The sequence below is a fragment of the Somniosus microcephalus genome, chromosome 6 (assembly GCF_052327205.1).
Source record: "Somniosus microcephalus isolate GS21.2 chromosome 6, FLI_Smic_1.0, whole genome shotgun sequence".
Lineage (NCBI taxonomy): Eukaryota > Metazoa > Chordata > Chondrichthyes > Squaliformes > Somniosidae > Somniosus > Somniosus microcephalus.
Window position 1 is genome coordinate 251,044,017 of NC_140992.1, and position 18,205 is coordinate 251,062,221.

At 44.2% G+C, this 18,205-nt stretch overlaps 1 protein-coding gene across 4 annotated transcripts in view; it reads left to right on the plus strand.

Moving 5' to 3' along the window:
* Positions 1 to 18,205, plus strand: part of gan (gigaxonin) — a 125,233-nt gene that overhangs the window by 49,016 nt on the left and 58,012 nt on the right. Inside the window, exons 9-11 of one of the 4 annotated variants that reach the window (XR_015078849.1) lie at positions 9,416 to 9,550; positions 11,983 to 12,038; positions 13,537 to 13,624. Coding sequence is in view for 3 of the 4 variants with exons in the window: in XM_085991748.1 (XP_085847874.1) it covers positions 9,416 to 9,550; positions 13,537 to 13,615 (214 nt within the window). In the remaining variant the exon portion in view is untranslated. Of the gene's footprint in view, positions 1 to 9,415; positions 9,551 to 11,982; positions 13,778 to 18,205 lie in introns of those variants that run through there. The other 3 variants (XM_085991748.1, XM_085991749.1, XM_085991747.1) reach the window with 3 other exon arrangements.

An 18,205-nucleotide genomic window follows, 5' to 3' on the forward strand; every position in this document is an offset into this window, starting at 1 on the left:
ATGGGAATTCTACTTTGTTTATGTGAATATCTCTAATTCCTCTTCAAAACAGTTCCCATAATGATTTAATCAGCACTGTTTAAATTAGAAATTTCAACAGGCTTTTTAAAAAGATACTTTTTTTTTAAGTACTAGTACTGCATAGCCGGACTCAATGTATTGCAGTCTTTTTTTGAATAATTAAAAAAGAGTGGAAATCGATTTTTAAAATTGGTATTCCATCTGCCCTAATAAAGAATATTGTTCTGTATTTTCCCCGTCATAAAAAAATTGAGCATGTTAAAGGAGCTGGGATTGATTAGGTCCTTTTTTTTTGTCATGACCTCTAATGTCTTTAGCCCCAATTGTGCTGAAGTTGTTTTATTAGAATAACATGATTGTGAATTCCACATGAATTAGTCAGTGATTTGCAGCAAAATTAGTTTTTTTTAAGTTTATGATGAAAGGCTGTTGTTAAAGTTCCTCGTGAGTGGTTTTTCTCTGTAGTGCACAGTGATGGTGGCTGTAACATTGATTGCATACTTTTAGTGAAGTATCAAATTGCATGGGTCAAGAAAAGGTCATTCAGCCCATCAGTTCTAACAGTTTGAACAAATTTTGATTTTGACACTGAATTAAGTGCTTCAATTTTGTTTTGGAATTGTAAACAATCTAGTCCTGTTAGTCACTTAATTCGAGTTGTTGAAGTTTTGAATAATTCAAATTGCTCTTTGAAGAGTTGATGTGCCATTTTAATGCAATTGCTTCATTTGAATTACTCGATAATTCAAATTATTTTAGGCAACAAAACTTTTAATCAGAAATAGTTACTTACAGTGGCATTCAGGTAATGTCATTAACTGTAGAGACCAAAGCAAATTCCAAAAGAATATAAGTAGGAGAAGTGATTTGTCGTGACACAACATCCAATGACGAGTCCTGTGAATTTCTACATGTAGCAGAATTTACTGCCCACATATCGCGATCTTATGTAAAACGTTCAGGAGGTAGTGAAAATGGTGGCTTCTGAGGGATCATGACAACTTGCATTACCATAGTGCTGCTGTCTTGCAGGAAGTTGTTGTTTCAAAGCACTTTACATTAAGAGTGGGCACCAAACAGAAAGGAAAGAAACAGGGTTTGGGTGGGAGATGAAAAGTATAGTTGAAGTGAAGGGTGGAACTAGGCAGGCAGAGAGTTCTGGAGGACAGGAGTGCAGTGGTTGAACATGTGGGGGGGATATTTTAAACCCCATGACGGGCGGGTGGATAGGTTAAAATAATTAAAAATGTACCCGACCCCAACCCGCCTCGAACATGCCTAGATTTTAATGAGGGTGGGCAACTGAACCGCCTCTCGAGAGCAGGTTAGTCATTTAAATATGTTAATGCCTCAAATTTTAACAGACTTTTAGATTTAACGACTACGGGCCAAGTTTTCCCAGGCTCGGGAAATCCGTCAGCTGGCGGGAAGCAAGAACGGCTGGATCCAGCAGGCAAATGCCTTTCCGGCACTGCCTGTGGGCCAGGAGGAGTAGGAGTGCCCCCCCTGGCCACTCAAACAAACCTGCTTCCCTACCTGCGATCTGTTCAAACCCCCTTTCCCCCCGCCCCACACCACTCCCCCAACCCAAAATCTCCCCTCCCGACTCTCCGCTCCCTGGCTGCGGACTTCCTTTACTGCCTGACAGACAGCCAGCCTCTCAGTCTGGCTAGCTGCCGGCCGGGAAACGGAGAAAAAAAATTCAAGTGAGGTCCCTCAGTTAAATTTGGCAGGACCTCCATGTTATCCGCATTTCTGGATTTCCTGGCTGCTATGACCACCACCTCACCTCCCTGTAAATATCGGGGCCACAGTAACCTTGTGCTAGAGGAATAAGGGGTACATGCAGGAACGCAAGGCTGGAGGAGAATCACTAAGGTTACAAGGCATGAACCAGCATGAAACTGAGGATACAAATGTTGAAGTTAGTTCACTGGGACACAGAGGATGGGAATGATGAGCCTTCAATACTTTGTGCAGGTGAGGATAACAAAACACTGGTCATAACAAATAATTTGCTCGAATTATGAATTACTATTTTAGTTTAAAGGAATAACCAATGAGAGCATAATTGGCTTAACAGCATAATGTAGAGATCAAGTTATTTCACAGACTGGGTATTATGTAACGAGAAAGGATTAATTAGCAATCTTGTTGTATGAGGCCCCTTGGGTCGGAGCGATCATAATATGATAGAATTCTTCTTTAAGATGGAGAATGAAGTAGTTGACTCGGAGACTAGGGTCCTGAATTTAAATAAAGGAAATTATGATGGTCTGAGGAGCGAGTTGGGTAGGATTGATTGGGGAATGTCACTCAAAGGGTTGATGGTGGATGAACTACTAAATTTGTTCATCCCAGTTTGGCATAAAAATAAAACAAAAAAGGTGACTCAACCGTGGCTAACAAGGGAAATTAGGGATAGCATCAGATCCAAGGAGAGGACATATAAATTGGCCAGAAAAAGCAGTAAACCTGAGGATTGGGAGCAGTTTAGGATTCAACAAAGGAGGACAAAGGGATTAATTAAGAAGGGGAAAATAGAATATGAGAGTAAGCTTTCAGGGAACATAACTGACTGTAAAAGCTTTTATAGATATGTGAAGAGAAAAAGATTGGTGAAGTCAAGCGTAGGTCCCTTGCAGTCAGAATCAGGGAAATTTATAATGGGGAACAAAGAAATGGCGTACCAATTAAATACATTTTTTGGTTCTGTCTTCACAAAGGAGGACACAAATAACCTCCCAGAGATGTCGGGGAACATAGGGTCTGATGAAGGGGAGGAACTGAAAGAAATCAGTATTTGTAAGGAAATGGTGTTAAGGAAATTGATGGGACTGAAGGCCGATAAATCCCCAGGGCCTGATAATCTACACCCTAGGGTACTTCAGGAAGTGGCCCTAGATATAGTGGATGCATTGCTGATCATCTTCCAACATTCGATGGAATCTGGAACAGTACCCATGGATTGGAGGGTAGCTAATGTTACCCCACTATTCAAAAAAAGGTGGTAGGGAGAAAACGGGGAATTACAGACCGGTAAGCCTGACATCGGTAGTGGGGAAAATGCTAGAGTCCATTATAAAAGATGTAATAGCGGAGCACTTGGAAAACAGTGACAGGATCGGATAAAGTCAACATGGATTTACAAAAGGTAAATTGTGCTTGACTAATTACTGGAATTTTTTGAGGATGTAACTGGTAAAATAGATAAGGGAGAACCAGTGGATGTGGTATATTTGGACTTTCAGAAGGCTTTCGATAAGGTCCCGCATAAGAGATTAGCGTGTAAAGTTAAGGCACATGGGATTGGGGGCAAGGTATTGACTTGGATAGAGAACTGGTTGGCAGACGGAAAGCAAAGAGTTGGAATAAACGGGTCTTTTTCTGAGTGGCAGACAGTGACTAGTGGGGTACCGCAGGGATCAGTCCTTGGACCCCAGCTATTCACAATATATATTAATGATCTAGACAAGGGAACTAGATGTAATATCTCCAAATTTGCAGATGACACAAAGCTGGGTGGGCGTGTGTGCTGTGAGGGGGATGCCGAGAAACTCCAGGATGATTTGGACAGGTTGGGTGATTGGGCAGCAGCATGGCAGATGCAATATAACGTGGATAAATGTGAGGTTATCCACTTTGGTGGCAAAAACAGGAAGGCAGATTATTATCTGAATGGCAATAGATTGGGAGAAGGGGTAGTACAACGAGACCTGGGTGTCCTTGTGCACCAGTCGCTGAAGGTAAGCATGCAGGTGCAGCAGGCGGTTAAGAAGGCAAATGGTATGTTGGCCTTCGTAGCGAGAGGCTTTGAGTACAGGAACAAGGATGTCTTGCTGCAGTTGTACAGGGCCTTGGTGAGACCACATCTTGAATATTGTGTGCAGTTTTGGTCACCTTATCTGAGGAAGGATGTTCTTGCAATGGAAGGAGTTCAGCGAAGATTCACCAGACTGATACCTGGGATGGCAGGAATGACGTATGAGGAGAGATTGGGTCGATTGGGCTTGTACTCGCTGGAGTTTAGAAGAATGAGAGGGGATCTCATTGAAACTTATAAAATTCTGAGAGGTCTGGACAGACTAGATGCAGGAAGAATGTTCCCGATGGTCGGGGAGTCCAGAACCAGGGGTCACAGTCTAAGGATAAGGGGTAAGCCATTTAAGACAGAAATGAGGAGGAATTTCTTCACCCAGAGAGTGGTGAACCTGTGGAATTCTCTACCACCGAAGGCAGTAGAGGCCAATTCATTAAATATATTCAAGAAGGAGTTGGATATATTTCTTAAGGCTAAAGAGATCAAGGGGTATGGGGAGAAAGCAGGGACCGGGTACTGAATTTGGATGATCAGCCATGATCGCATTGAATGGTGGAGCAGGCTCGAGGGGCTGAATGGCCTACTCCTGCTCCTATCTTCTATGTCTATGTCTTATTATGTCTATAAAGTAAGCCTCTCTCAAAAGCCTAGGCTTGAACTTCATATTTTTATCCAGAGCTGTGACTGAGTTGAATTTAGATTATGCATTCTGAGCATCTGCAGTGTGCCTAATTTCCCAGAATGGATCAGTACCAGTCAGTCAGTTGTATTAATAGAATATTTTTCCGTAGTTTCTAGCACTTTCTTTCTATTCAAAATTATTGAACAGCAGAACAAATTTCAAAAGCTTTTAGATCTTAAACAGAAAAGCTGATGTGTGTCTGAGAGAAAAATGACTGTTCTGATTACACACCTGTTGTGTTTGTTTTGTGCTTTGTAAACTTGACTATATTAAGTTGTGGGTGAGAGAGTCTTCATGTTAATGATTCATTTTCCAAAGTAAAACAGCAATTGAATTTTGAATCCAACTGTATTATCTCACCTGTGTTTTGTTGACAATTAGTAATGGTCAGTTCCAATTACTGTTTGTACAAGAGGGAGAAAGAGAGGAGACTGCGGTCAGTGAGAGGGCGAGAGAGACGGGTCAGTGAGAGTGAGAGCGGATGAGAGAGCGAGAGTGACGGGTCAGTGAGAGGGCGAGAGAGACGGGTCAGTGAGAGGGCGAGAGTGACGGGTCGGTGAGAGGGCGAGAGTGACGGGTCAGTGAGAGGGCGAGAGTGACGGGTCAGTGAGAGGGGGTGAGAGGGCGAGAGTGACGGGTCAGTGAGAGGGCGAGAGTGACGGGTCAGTGAGAGGGCGAGAGTGACGGGTCAGTGAGAGGGCGAGAGTGACGGGTCAGTGAGAGGGCGAGAGTGACGGGTCAGTGAGAGGGCGAGAGTGACGGGTCAGTGAGAGGGCGAGAGTGACGGGTCAGTGAGAGGGCGAGAGCGACGGGTCAGTGAGAGGGCGAGAGCGACGGGTCAGTGAGAGGGCGAGAGTGACGGGTCAGTGAGGGGGTGAGAGGGCGAGAGTGACGGGTCAGTGAGGGGGTGAGAGGGCGAGAGAGACGGGTCAGTGAGAGGGCGAGAGAGACGGGTCAGTGAGAGGGCGAGAGAGACGGGTCAGTGAGAGGGCGAGAGAGACGGGTCAGTGAGAGGGCGAGAGAGACGGGTCAGTGAGAGGGCGAGAGAGACGGGTCAGTGAGAGGGCGAGAGTGACGGGTCAGTGAGAGACACCAAATTTTGGAAACACCTAAAAATGAGCAACCCCCACTGCTATCATTACGAAGCCCTGAAATGCCAAGAGAGAATCATAAAGAAGAATACCCTCAGTCAACTAGTCCTGGGACTCAGTGAAGTAACTACTAACACTACTAACAATAACCAACCCCAGGACAGTGACATCGTAGCACAGAGAATTCGACCCAACACAATTGTCACGAAGCAAAAGGAAAAATATCTGTCATATTGGGCAGAAACAACAAAAACCCAAAACAAACTCGATTGCTACTTGGCCCTAAACAGACAATACAACATGGCTGAATACCTGACCACGGTAAAAGATAGCAAATTGAGAAAAACCTTGACTATGTACAGACTTAGTGAGCACAGCCTGGCTATTGAAAAAGGCAGACACAGACAGACCTGGCTGACAAGAGAGGACAGGATATGCTCTCACTGCAGTCAGGGAGTGGTGGAGACAGAGATGCACTTCCTCACAGCTTGTGGAAAATATCAGGGCATAAGGGAGAATTTCTACCCAAAATTCACAAAAATATGCCCTGAATTCAGAAATTTGTATGACAACCAAAAACTCCCATACCTACTAGGGGAACAGAGAAATTGTGTAACCTTAGTGGCACACTATGTTACAGCTTGCCATAAACAGAGGGACAACCATTAAATCTAAGAAAAGAGTATATACAAATTATATGAATGTATATTTATACACTCAGGGATATATCTGTTTATACACTGTATGGATAGATCTGCGTTTTATGTGTTCAACCATAAATGTTTTTCGATGCTTTGGCAACATAAGATGTACCTTGTCATGCCAATAAAGCGAATTGAATTGAATTGAATTGAGAGAGACGGGTCAATGAGAGGGCGAGCGAGACGGGTCAGAGAGAGGGGGTGAGAGGGCGAGGGAGACGGGTCAGCGAGAGGGGGCAAGAGAGACGGGTCAGTGAGAGGGCGAGAGAGACGGGTCAGTGAGAGGGGGGCGAGAGACGGGTCAGTGAGAGGGGGGCAAGAGACGGGTCAGTGAGAGGGGGGCAAGAGAGACGGGTCAGTGAGAGGGCGAGAGAGATGGGTCAGTGAGAGGGGGGCGAGAGACGGGTCAGTGAGAGGGGGGCAAGAGAGACGGGTCAGTGAGAGGGGGGCAAGAGAGACGGGTCAGTGAGAGGGCGAGAGAGACGGGTCAGTGAGCGGGCGAGAGAGACGGGTCAGTGAGGGGGGCGAGAGACGGGTCAGTGAGGGGGGCGAGAGACGGGTCAGTGAGAGGGGGGCAAGAGAGACGGGTCAGTGAGAGGGGGGCGAGAGACGGGTCAGTGAGAGGGGGGCAAGAGAGACGGGTCAGTGAGAGGGGGGCGAGAGACGGGTCAGTGAGAGGGGGGCGAGAGACGGGTCAGTGAGAGGGGGGCAAGAGAGACGGGTCAGTGAGAGGGGGGCAAGAGAGACGGGTCAGTGAGCGGGGGGCAAGAGAGACGGGTCAGTGAGAGGGCGAGAGAGACGGGTCAGTGAGAGGGGGGCGAGAGACGGGTCAGTGAGAGGGGGGCAAGAGAGACGGGTCAGTGAGAGGGGGGCAAGAGAGACGGGTCAGTGAGAGGGCGAGAGAGACGGGTCAGTGAGCGGGCGAGAGAGACGGGTCAGTGAGAGGGGGGCGAGAGACGGGTCAGTGAGAGGGGGGCAAGAGAGACGGGTCAGTGAGAGGGGGGCAAGAGAGACGGGTCAGTGAGAGGGGGGCAAGAGAGACGGGTCAATGAGAGGGCAAGAGAGACGGGTCAATGAGAGGGCAAGAGAGACGGGTCAATGAGAGGGCAAGAGAGACGGGTCAATGAGGGCAAGAGAGACGGGTCAATGAGGGCAAGAGAGACGGGTCAATGAGAGGGCAAGAGAGACGGGTCAATGAAAGGGGGCGAGAGTGACGGGTCAGTGAGAGGGGGTGAGAGTGAGAGGGATGGGTCAGTGTGAGGGTGAGAGAGAGACGGGTCAGTGAGGGGTTGAGAGAGAGACGGGTCAGTGAGGGGTTGAGAGAGAGACAGGTCAATGAGGGGGCGAGAGAGACGGGTCAATGAGGGGGCGAGAGAGACTGGTCAGAGAGAGGGGGTGAGAGGGCGAGAGAGAGACAGATTAGAGGGTGAGAGATAGTATGTGTCTGTCGTCATTTAATGTTACCTTCATTTTCAAAAAGAGGTTGAATTTTTAAGCCACCTGATTGTCACCTGTTGTTGACAGTTAGAAAAGATCAATTCTAATCGCTTACATCTATGAGACAGAGATTCTAGTTGCAAAAACCTGTGAGCCAGAGGAAGAGAGGTGTCTCGCTTGTCTTCATCTGTCTTTGAGGTGAGCAAGGGAGAGTGGTTGCAGAGTTAAGAGTCAGGTGAATTCTCAAGGTGCAAGGGGGATGGGAGAGTTCAGGGATTGAGTGGGTAGTTCAAATGAAGAGGTAGGCGAGTGGTCAGAAGAGGATATAGTGGGAGTGAGTAGATAACGGAAGCCTGAATGATTGGTGGAAGGAATGGGAAGGACCACAATTTTCACAACCCCTACCCCAAAAGTAGCCTTCAACCATTTGTGCTTCCTTATTCTGCTACCCCACATCAATGCTACTACCACCTCCCACCTGAAAAGTAAGAAGAATAAGACAGAGAGAAGCAGAAACTGACGTAGAGAAAAGCATAAAGAGGAGGGAAGCAAAAAGAAAAGGAAGAGACAGAGTGAGAAAAACAACATGCATTTAATGTACAAAAACATCCGAAGGCACGTTACAGAGATGTATGCAGACATAAATGAATGCCAAGCCAAAGAAGGAGATATTAGGAGGGTTGACCAAAAGCTTGGCAACAAGGTGGGTTTAAGAAGGGTCTTAAAGGAGGTGGAGGGGTTTAGGGGGAGGAATCCAAAACATGGGGCCTCGATGGCTGAGGACACTACTATCAGTGGTAGGGCGGTGATGGGGGATGCACAGAAAGTTGGAGTCAGGATTTGAGAGCTGGAGGAGGTTATTCAAGCTGGAAGGGTGGGTGGGCATGAAGGATGAGAATTTTAAACTGGAGGTGGTGGGAGGCAGGGAGACCACATCCCATCATAGGGGAAAGAAGTGAAAGGCAAAGAAAGAAGCAGAAGACGAGAGAGAGAGAAGCAAAAAGAGGTAGGGAGAAGGAAGTAAGAGAGGAGAAAGGGAGACACAAGCAGAAGAGAGACTGAGAAACAGCAACTTGGACATAAGAGATGGACAAGATGGACCATATTTTCTGACTTGTCATGTGCAGTGCCACAGGAGATTACCTAGAATCTGTAATAAATGCTGACTATTTGTACTTTTATTTGTTAAGTGACTAAACAGTAATTGAGCTTTATTCAGTTTTTTAATTTGAACCTGTGATTCGGCAGGATGTATTTGTAGTAAAAAAAATACTTTATACCAATTAAATGTACATTTTCTGATAGTATTTAATTTGCAAAGTTTTTTCTTCCTCACGAGAAGTAAAGAAAAGGGATATGAAGAAATCAGAAAATCTTATTTGAGGATAATCAGGAATGCATTTCAGCCCTGCTTATATAGTAGATGCATTGATCTTAGTTTGTTTACCACAATAAAAATTGTCTATGGCGATGGAGAACTTCAACTGATGATAAAATCACATTCGAGAAGCTGGTTTTAACCACACAAATTACTGTTGTACTTTGTATGGTACAGGAAGCCTAATATATGACTGACTGACTGTTGACATTTGCATTTTAAATGTTGCCTAGGTACTTTAAATTAAAATGGTTGTTTGTAATTTGATGTTTCTTTGCTTTGTAGGTTTGGTGCCGTAGCATGTGGTGTTGGCCTGGAGCTGTATGTTTTCGGTGGAGTTCGTAGTCGTGAAGGTAGCAATGCAGAAAACAGTGAGATGGTGACCTGCAAATCAGAATTTTACCATGATCACTTCAAAAGGTAACACAAAGGAAGCAGTCATGGCCACGCTGACCTCAGCAAGGCATGAATAATGTTGGAAAATAAATGATTTTTGATAACAGCCTATGAGTCCTAATGGACTTATTAGCTACAAAAATCAATGCAACCATTGATTTCCTTCTGGCATGTAAACTGAGTATTGGTAATCGCTACGAATTTACTTTGAGTTGTTGCATTCAAAAGAAGACGACTGATGTGCGTTAAGTCTTTGTTATATGACAGGTGTGATAGCAAGAGCAGACAACTGCTGATGCCTGTTGAAGTACAAAGGTCAACAGCAATTATTATAAGTTGCGTCACCATAGTTGCCATCCACTTAAAGTTAGAAATAAAAACAGAAAATGCTGGAGATACTCAGCAGGTCAGGCAGCATCTGTGAAGAGAGAAACAGAGTTAACGTTTCAGGTCGATGACCTTTCGTCAGAACTGGGAAAAAGCAGGAAATGGAACAAATTTTTAAGCAAGTGAAGAGGCTGGGAAATGGGGGAGGGGATGAAAGAACAAAAGGGAAGGTCTGTGATAGGATGGAAGGCGGGAGAGATTAAGAGACATTAAGAGATATTCAAGGCAAAAGGAGATGGTAATGGGACAGGTTAAGAAACAAAGGATGGCTCTAGATGAAGTGTAAATTGCACTGGCGGAATGAAGGACAGCTGCCCTGTGGGAGAGAAGAAAAAAAGACAGACAAAAAGTGTGGATAAATAATATATACTGTGTATATATATATATATTTATTTTGTGGGCCATGGTTATGATCTGAAATTGTTGAACTCTATGTTGAGTCCGGACCTTCCGTGGAACAATGCAAGAGGCCGAAGACGGTGAGGTCTGAGTGGAACGGTGAATTAAAATGACAGGCGACCGGAAGCTTGGGGTCACCCTTACGGACTGAACGGAGGTGTTCTGCAAAGCGGTCACCCAATCTGCGTTTGGTCTCCCCAATGTAGAGGAGACCGCATCGTGAGCAGCGAATACAGTATACTAAATTGCGAGAAGTACAAGTAAATAGCTGTTTCACCTGGAAGGGGTGTTTGGGGCCCTGGACAGTGGGAAGGGGGGGGTGCGTATAACGGCATGTGTTGCATCTCCTGCGCTTACACGGGAAGGTGCCGGGCGAAGGGGAAGGGGTGTTGGGGGTGATAGTGGAGTGGACAAGGGTGTCGCGGAGGGAGCGGTCCCTACGGAATGCTGAAAGGGGAGGTGAGGGGAAGATGCGTTTGGTGGTGGGATCACGCTGGAGGTGGCGGAAATGGCGGAGGATGATCCGTTGAATGTGGAGGCTGGTGGGATGAAAGGTGAGGACAAGGGGAACTCTGTCGTAGTTCCGGGAGGGAGGGGCAGGAGTAAGGGCAGAAGTGCGAGAGATAGAACGGACACGGTCAAGGGCTGTGTCAACCATTGTAGAGGGGAATCCTTGGTTGAGGAAAAAGGAAGACATGTCAGAAGCACTGGTATGGAAGGTGGCATCGTCAGAGCAGATGCGGCGGAGACGGAGAAACTGGGAGAATGGCCATGATTAAGGTTGACCCTTAGTGTTAGGGGGGATTAAATACGTGGGGTTACGGGGATAGGGCTTGGGTGGGATGGCTGTCGGTGTAGGGACCGGGTGCTAGGGTTTGGATGATCAGCCATGATCTCGTTGAATGGCGGAGCAGGCTCGAAGGGCCGAATGGCCTACTCCTGCTCCTATCTTCTATGTTTCTATGTAGAATGGAATAGAGTCCTTACAGGAGGTGGGGTGGGAGGAAGTGTAGTCCAGGTAGCTGTGGGAGTCAGTGGGCTTGTAGTGAATGTTTGTCAATAACCTATCCCCAGAGATGGAGACGGAGAAGTCGAGGAAGGGAAGAGTCGGAGATGGACTATGTGAAGGTGAGGGAAGAGTGGAAATTGGAAGCAAAGTGAATGAAATTATCTAGTTCAGGGCGAGAGCAGGAAACGGCACCGATCCAGCCATCAATGTACTGGAAAAAGAGGTGAGGGAGGGACCTGTGTAGGACTGGAACAAAGTGTTCCACATATCCCACGAAAAGGTAGGCATTGCTAGGACCTATGTGGGTTCCCATAGCAACACCTTTGATTTGGAGGAAGTGAGTGGAGTCAAAGGAGAAGTTGTTCAATGTGAGACCAAGTTCAGCCAGGCGGAGGAGGGTGGAGGTGGATGGGGACTGGTTGGGCCTCTGTTCAAGGAAGAAGCGGAGCGCCCTCAGGCCATCCTGGTGGGGGATGGAGGTGTACCTTTTAGAAGTTCATTTCTCCATTTTCTGATAATTATTCTGATAAATACAATTGCTACCTTCAAAGCTATTTTTAGTACAATTACAAAAATAGTTAAGGTACTTGTGTTATGTTGTCTGTTGTCATTTAATAGATGGTTCTTTAAAGAGAACACCTAACTCTTTGTTTTTTTTAAGGTAATTCCCACTGCCTGCAAACCCACATTTTAATAGTGTAGAAGCTGAAATATAAGGTAAAAAAAAACTTGATCTAACACCTTGTGATGTCTTGGAATGCTCAAACGCCCTTCACATCCTGTAAGTTTATTTTGAAATGCAGTTGTTGGTAGGCAAACACAGCAGCCAATTTGTGCACAGCCGTGTCCTACTGATGGGAAAATGAGTTGGTTTAGCAGTTAATTTGTTAGTAGTGGTGGTTAAAGGAAGATTATTGGCCAGGACACTGGGAGAACTCCCTGCTTCCTTTCAAATCATGTAGGGGATCTTTTACGTCCCCTGAACCAATGGAACAAGCAGACATCTCATCTGAAGGACAATGCAGCATTCCTTCAATACTGCAGTGGAGTTTCAGTTTGGATTATGTGCTGCAGTCCTAGGGTAGAGTTTCAAACCACAATCTTCTGTCTCAGTGACGGTATTGCTACTAATTGAGCCAGGCTAACACTTAAGGTATCATTTAGTTTTGAGTTGTGCTTCAGTGAGAAAAGTGGCTGTTATCAGAAATTAAGTTTTTTTCTATTTGCTTTCTTAGACTATAATCACACATTTTTGCTCCCTGACATTAAATCCTGAGGAAATGCATCTAGTTCCTCCATTAATTTCAATAATAAATATTGGCCGCTCTGCAATTATATTTTAGGCTTGAAATGAATAGTGCTGTATTGACGTTGAAAATTCACCCTATTTGGTTAAAGAGATAGCTATTTGACCCATAACAAAAGGACTTCAGCAAAGCTTTTTAGCATTTGTCATAGTTTTTGTATTGTAACTATGATCTGCTGGCCCTTACTGCATGCATTCAGTTTTATTTTGTTATGACCTAAATCTTGGGCATTAAGTCTTCAGGTGCTTCCTCACATGTGAATGGAGTTTTGCATGTATCTGTCTAAATGCTACTCTTGTGTCTGTTGAAAAAAGTATTCAGTAAAGTATGCGGTGACAGCCATATTTTAAACAGAGGATAACAGCTGGCTGAGATTGGGTTACAAGAGTTTAACACACTCCTGAGGTTATATTGAGGTCGATCATATTTTTTTCTCTTTTAATCCTTTGTTTAAGAAAATAAAACTTTAAAGCTTGGACCAGGAGTGTAATTATATCATCTTACAAAAGTCAAGTGTTTCACTAGAAGCATTGAGCCTTTTTTTTTTAATTATGATATGGTATACATGTTCTACATATATAAACTAAAAAGATTAACAAATTCCTCAGGGTAGTTTCAAGTATTAGTGAGCATATCGAAAGTTTCTTTCAAAGTGAAATGCCATTGGATAGGAAAACTATTACTTGAGTTTGAAGCACTTCTTCCGTTTCACTTCCTCCTTTAGAGTTATTCCCGTCGTTTGAGTTGCTAGTGTATACTTTTCCCCTTTTTTGTAAATCCGCTGGTTGCACAAAAAATAACTTTTCAAGTATGATTCGATCTTTCAACATCAGGTTACAATTTTTTTTTAACTAAGTATGTTTTCTACACTTATTTACTGTAAAGAAAGAACTCTCTTTCATATACAGGAAACTTTCTGGTATCCGACACGGACGGGACCGATGTGGTGCCGGTTCAGCAACAATTCCGGATAACCGAACGCTATAGTGAAAGATACGGACCTTAGAGCTCCGTATGAAGCAACAAACCCTGTTGCTTCAGAACAACGTCCACAAGTTGCAAGCGTCTCTGTAGCTTAGCAACAGCTGCAGCCAAACCCTTGCCTTCCTCAATTTGTTGCTGTGCAAGTAATAAAAGTTATAAAAGTTAGCTGAAACCGACTCCTGAATTTTGCCGGTTAACCGACATTTCCGGTTATTTAGGGGCCGGTTAATCGAAAGTTTCCTGTAGTGCTTTAACACTTCCCTCAAGTTGACCCAAAGCACTTCATATACTGTGAATTATTTTTGAAGTGCAGTCACTATTTATGTAGGCAAATGTGGTAGGTTTTCACAAATACCAATAAGATGAATGATCAGTTAATCTGTTTTTGTGGCAATATTGGTTAAGGGAGGAATGTTGGACGCTTAGACAACTTGCTGCTCTTCTCCAAGTAGACCCATGGGATCTTTAACACCCAGCTGAACAGGCAGACGGATTGGTTTAACATCTCATCCAAAGGATGGTACTGCCACGAAGGCAGCACTTCCTCAATATTGCACTGAAATGCCAGCCTAGATTATGTGCTCAAGTGCTGGAGTGGGGATTGAAAGCGTTTTGACTCCGGCGAAAGTGCTACCAGCTGAGCCAACCTGATGTGTTCAAACCAAAAACGCCAAAAACTATTGGCACAAAAAGCTCGTGTTACAGAGTGTCACAATGAAATGAAATGTTACAACCATTGGCTATCAGTTGTTTAGTACACATCAAGACCTTCCAATGTAATGTTAACAAGCTAGCATCATCTTCAGGACACTTTTTTTTAAAATCAACCAGTAAAACAAAATAGAATTAAAGTTGAATTACTCATGATGATATTTTTTTTTTCTCTCGTCATTTCTTTTGTGCTTTTTAAACCATGATCATCTCAGTGGGAGGGGGAATGATTTAAGGAGTTACTGGGGTAGAATTTCAAATTGCCACCTGGGGGTAAAGCTTGCGTTGTAGATCAGCTGCTCATTTTAGAAATTGCCCAATTTTCATTCTTAGTGAATCTCATCTGACCTTCTCTATGGCCGTGATCACAGAATCACAGAAACCCCACAGTGCAGATAGAGGCCATTTCGGCCCATCGAGCCTGCATCGACACATATCCCACCCGATCCCCGTAACCCCTACACCAAATCCCACCCTATCCCTGTAACCCCACGTATTTAATCCCCCTAACACTAAGGGTCAATTTATCATAGCCAATCAACCTAACCCGCACATCTTTGGACTGTGGGAGGAAACCGGAGGTTGTTCCTAAAGCAAGCTGCCCAAAACGGGACTCAATATTCGAACAATGTCCGAACTGATGATTTGCATAGGTTTAGCATTACCTCTTTGCACTTCTATGCCTCATTTACAAAACCTAGGATCCCAAATGCTTCTTACAGCTTTGTCAACTTGTCCTCCCACTTTTAAAGGTTCAGATACATAAAACTTCAAGTGTCTCTGCTCCTCGACTTTGTTTTTTTTAATGTTTTACCATTTAGTGTATATGGTCTCTCCTTCATCCTCCGAAATAGATCACCTCACATTTTTCCCCATTAAATTTCATCTGGCATCTATCTGCCTCATCACCTAACCTGTCTACAACCTCTTCAAGTTGCTGCACAGCTTACCATGGTCACAATTTTTATGTTGTCTACTAAGTTTGATATTGTGCCCTCTATACCCAAGTCCAGCTCTATATAAAAAAATATGATTATAATACAGGAAACTTTGTTATATCCGGCACCGACGGGACCGAGCTGTTGCCGTCCCATCAAAACTGCCGGACATACCAGCGTTAATGTTGAAGCACACGGAGGTTTTCATCTCCGTATCTGACAACAAACACTGTTGCTTAGCAACAGCTTCTGAACAGTCGGCCCGTACCTTGGAAGCGTCTCTGTAGCTTAGCAACAGCTTCAGAGAGACTTTCCAGAGCCTGACTGTTGGAAAAAGAGCCACGAGAAGAAAAAAAAACCAACAAAACGGCTCCTGATTTCTGCCGGTAGATTGAGGTTTCCGGACATACAACCTCTGGATAAACCAAAGTCTCCTGTATATATTTTATTATATATATATTTTTTAAAAGGGACAGTGGCAGCATGGATACGAAATTGGCTAAGTGACAGGAAACAGAATAGTGGTGAACGGTTGTTTTTCGGACTGGAGGAAGGTACACAGTGGTGTTCCCCAGGGGTCGGTACTAGGACCACTGCTTTTCTTCATATATAAAAATGACTTGGACTTGGGTGTACAGGGCACAATTTCAAAATTTGCAGATGATACAAAACTTAGACATATAGTGAACAGTGAGGGGGATAATGATAGACTTCAAGAGGACATAGACAGGCTGGTGGAATTTTAACGCAGAAAAGTGCGAAGTGATAAATTTTGGTAGGAAGAACGAGGAGAGGCAATATAAACTAATGGGTACGATTCTAACTCGGGTGCATGAACAGAGAGACCTGGGGGTATATGTGCACAAATCGTTGAAAGTGGCAGGGCAGGTTGAGAAAGTGGTTAAAAAAGCATACGGGATCCTGGGCTTCATAAATAGAGGCATAGAGTACAAAAGCAAGGAAGTTATGATGAACCTTTATAAAACACTGGTTCGGCCTCAACTGGAGTATTGTGTTCAATTCTGGGCACCGAACTTCAGGAAGGATGGGAAGGCCTTTGAGAAGGTGCAGAAAAGATTTACAAGAATAGTTCTAGGGACGAGGAACTTCAGTTACATGGATAGACTGGAGAAGCTGGGGTTGTTCTTGGAGCAGAGAAGATTGAGAGGAGAGTTGATCGAGGTGTTCAAAATCATGAGGGGTCTAGACAGAGTAGATAGAGAGAAACTGTTCCCATTGGTGGAAGGATCGAAAACCAGAGGACACAGATTTAAGGTGATTGACAGAAGAACCAAAGATGACAGGAGGAAAAACCTTTTTACGTGACGAGTGGTTAGGATCTTGAATGCACTGCCTGAAAGTGTGGTGGAGGCAGACTCAATCGTGGCTTTCAAAAGGGAAAAAATTGCAGGGCTATGGAGAAAGGGCAGGGGAGTGGAACTAGCTGAAGTGCTCTTGCAGAGAGCCGGCACGGGCTTGACAGGCCGAATGGCCTCTTTCTGTGCTGTAACCATTCTATGATTCTATGAAGAGCAGTTGTCTCAACTGTGATCGCTGACGGACACCACTACTCAGTCTGAAAATATCCATTACTTACTACTGTCTGGTTTTTGTCCTTTAATCAATTTACTATCCATGTTGCCACATTCTATTCTACCGTGCACCTTAATTTTATCAGCAAGTTTCCTATGCAACACCTTACCAAGCACCCTTTGAAAGTCCATCTACACAATATCCGTACATTCCATTATTTCTTCTAAGAGCGCTGTTAAATTTGTCAGGTACGCATGACTTTTACAAATTCATGCTGGCTATCCTTATTCGACCCAAATCTTTCTAGGTGAGTATTCATTTTATTTTGCATTATGGCGTAAAGAAGCTTACCCACAACTGATGTTAGTCTGACTGGTATATAGCTACCTGGTTTATTGCTTTCTGAACAGAGGTTTTGCATTAGCAGCCCTCCTGTCCTCTGGTACAACATACATGTCCAATGATGTTTGAAAGATTGTGGTCAAAACCTGTGCTATTTCTATGACTTTCTTCATGAGTTTAGGATGCATGAAAAAGAAATTCCGGCATGAGACCCTACCCTAAATTTTAGTTAGATTTCCAGAATTAAATTTCGTTGTCCATCCCAACTGTCAAAGTTTAAAGGACAACATAACTTGTCAAGTGGAGCCAGATGATGCAGCCAGTAAATGATTGCATGTGACTTTCTGGAGTGCATTTCACCATCAGACGGCGGAGGTCTGCTGCAGCTCTGGACCAGCAATGATGAGCTGTGTCAATGTGGAAAGATGAGTTCTTACGATGTGGTTATGTTGCAGAACCAACTTTAAAACTGTTCTTTACTGGCGTACCTCAGTATTTTGCTGCTGTGGAAAACATTTATGTTCCAGACAGAACAGGGAAAAAAAAGCAACTATACATCCAAAAGTTCAATTGTTTTAGGCCATGATTTGTTGCCGTTTCTGGCTGCCATACCATCCCCAAATGGATGGGGAAAGCATGTACGGGCCAGCAAGCACACAACTGCTTTGCTGGCTAGTATGGGCAGACTGAGATTTCTGGCAGGCAGCAATCTTGACCATTTGGCTCCGGAGGCTCCAATGTTGCCTTGTTTACTTCAACATGCTATTTGATTGTTCTGGCACTTTAGAATTAATAAATGTCCATATAATGGACATGAGAAGGTTTAGCCAGCAGATCTCCAAATTGTTCCTCATTATATGTATTGGGTATAGAATTTCCTGGTAACCAAATGTAAATTCTTCCTGAATTCAGCTTGCAGTTATGATGCTGCAATCATTATTCCTGCATGTAAACACTTTCACACACTAACAACATGGAGCTCACTGACAACTGATACCAGCACAAAAATGAACCCAATATTCCAGACTGTCACATAAGACCACAATAGTTTTTTTTTAAATTTACATAT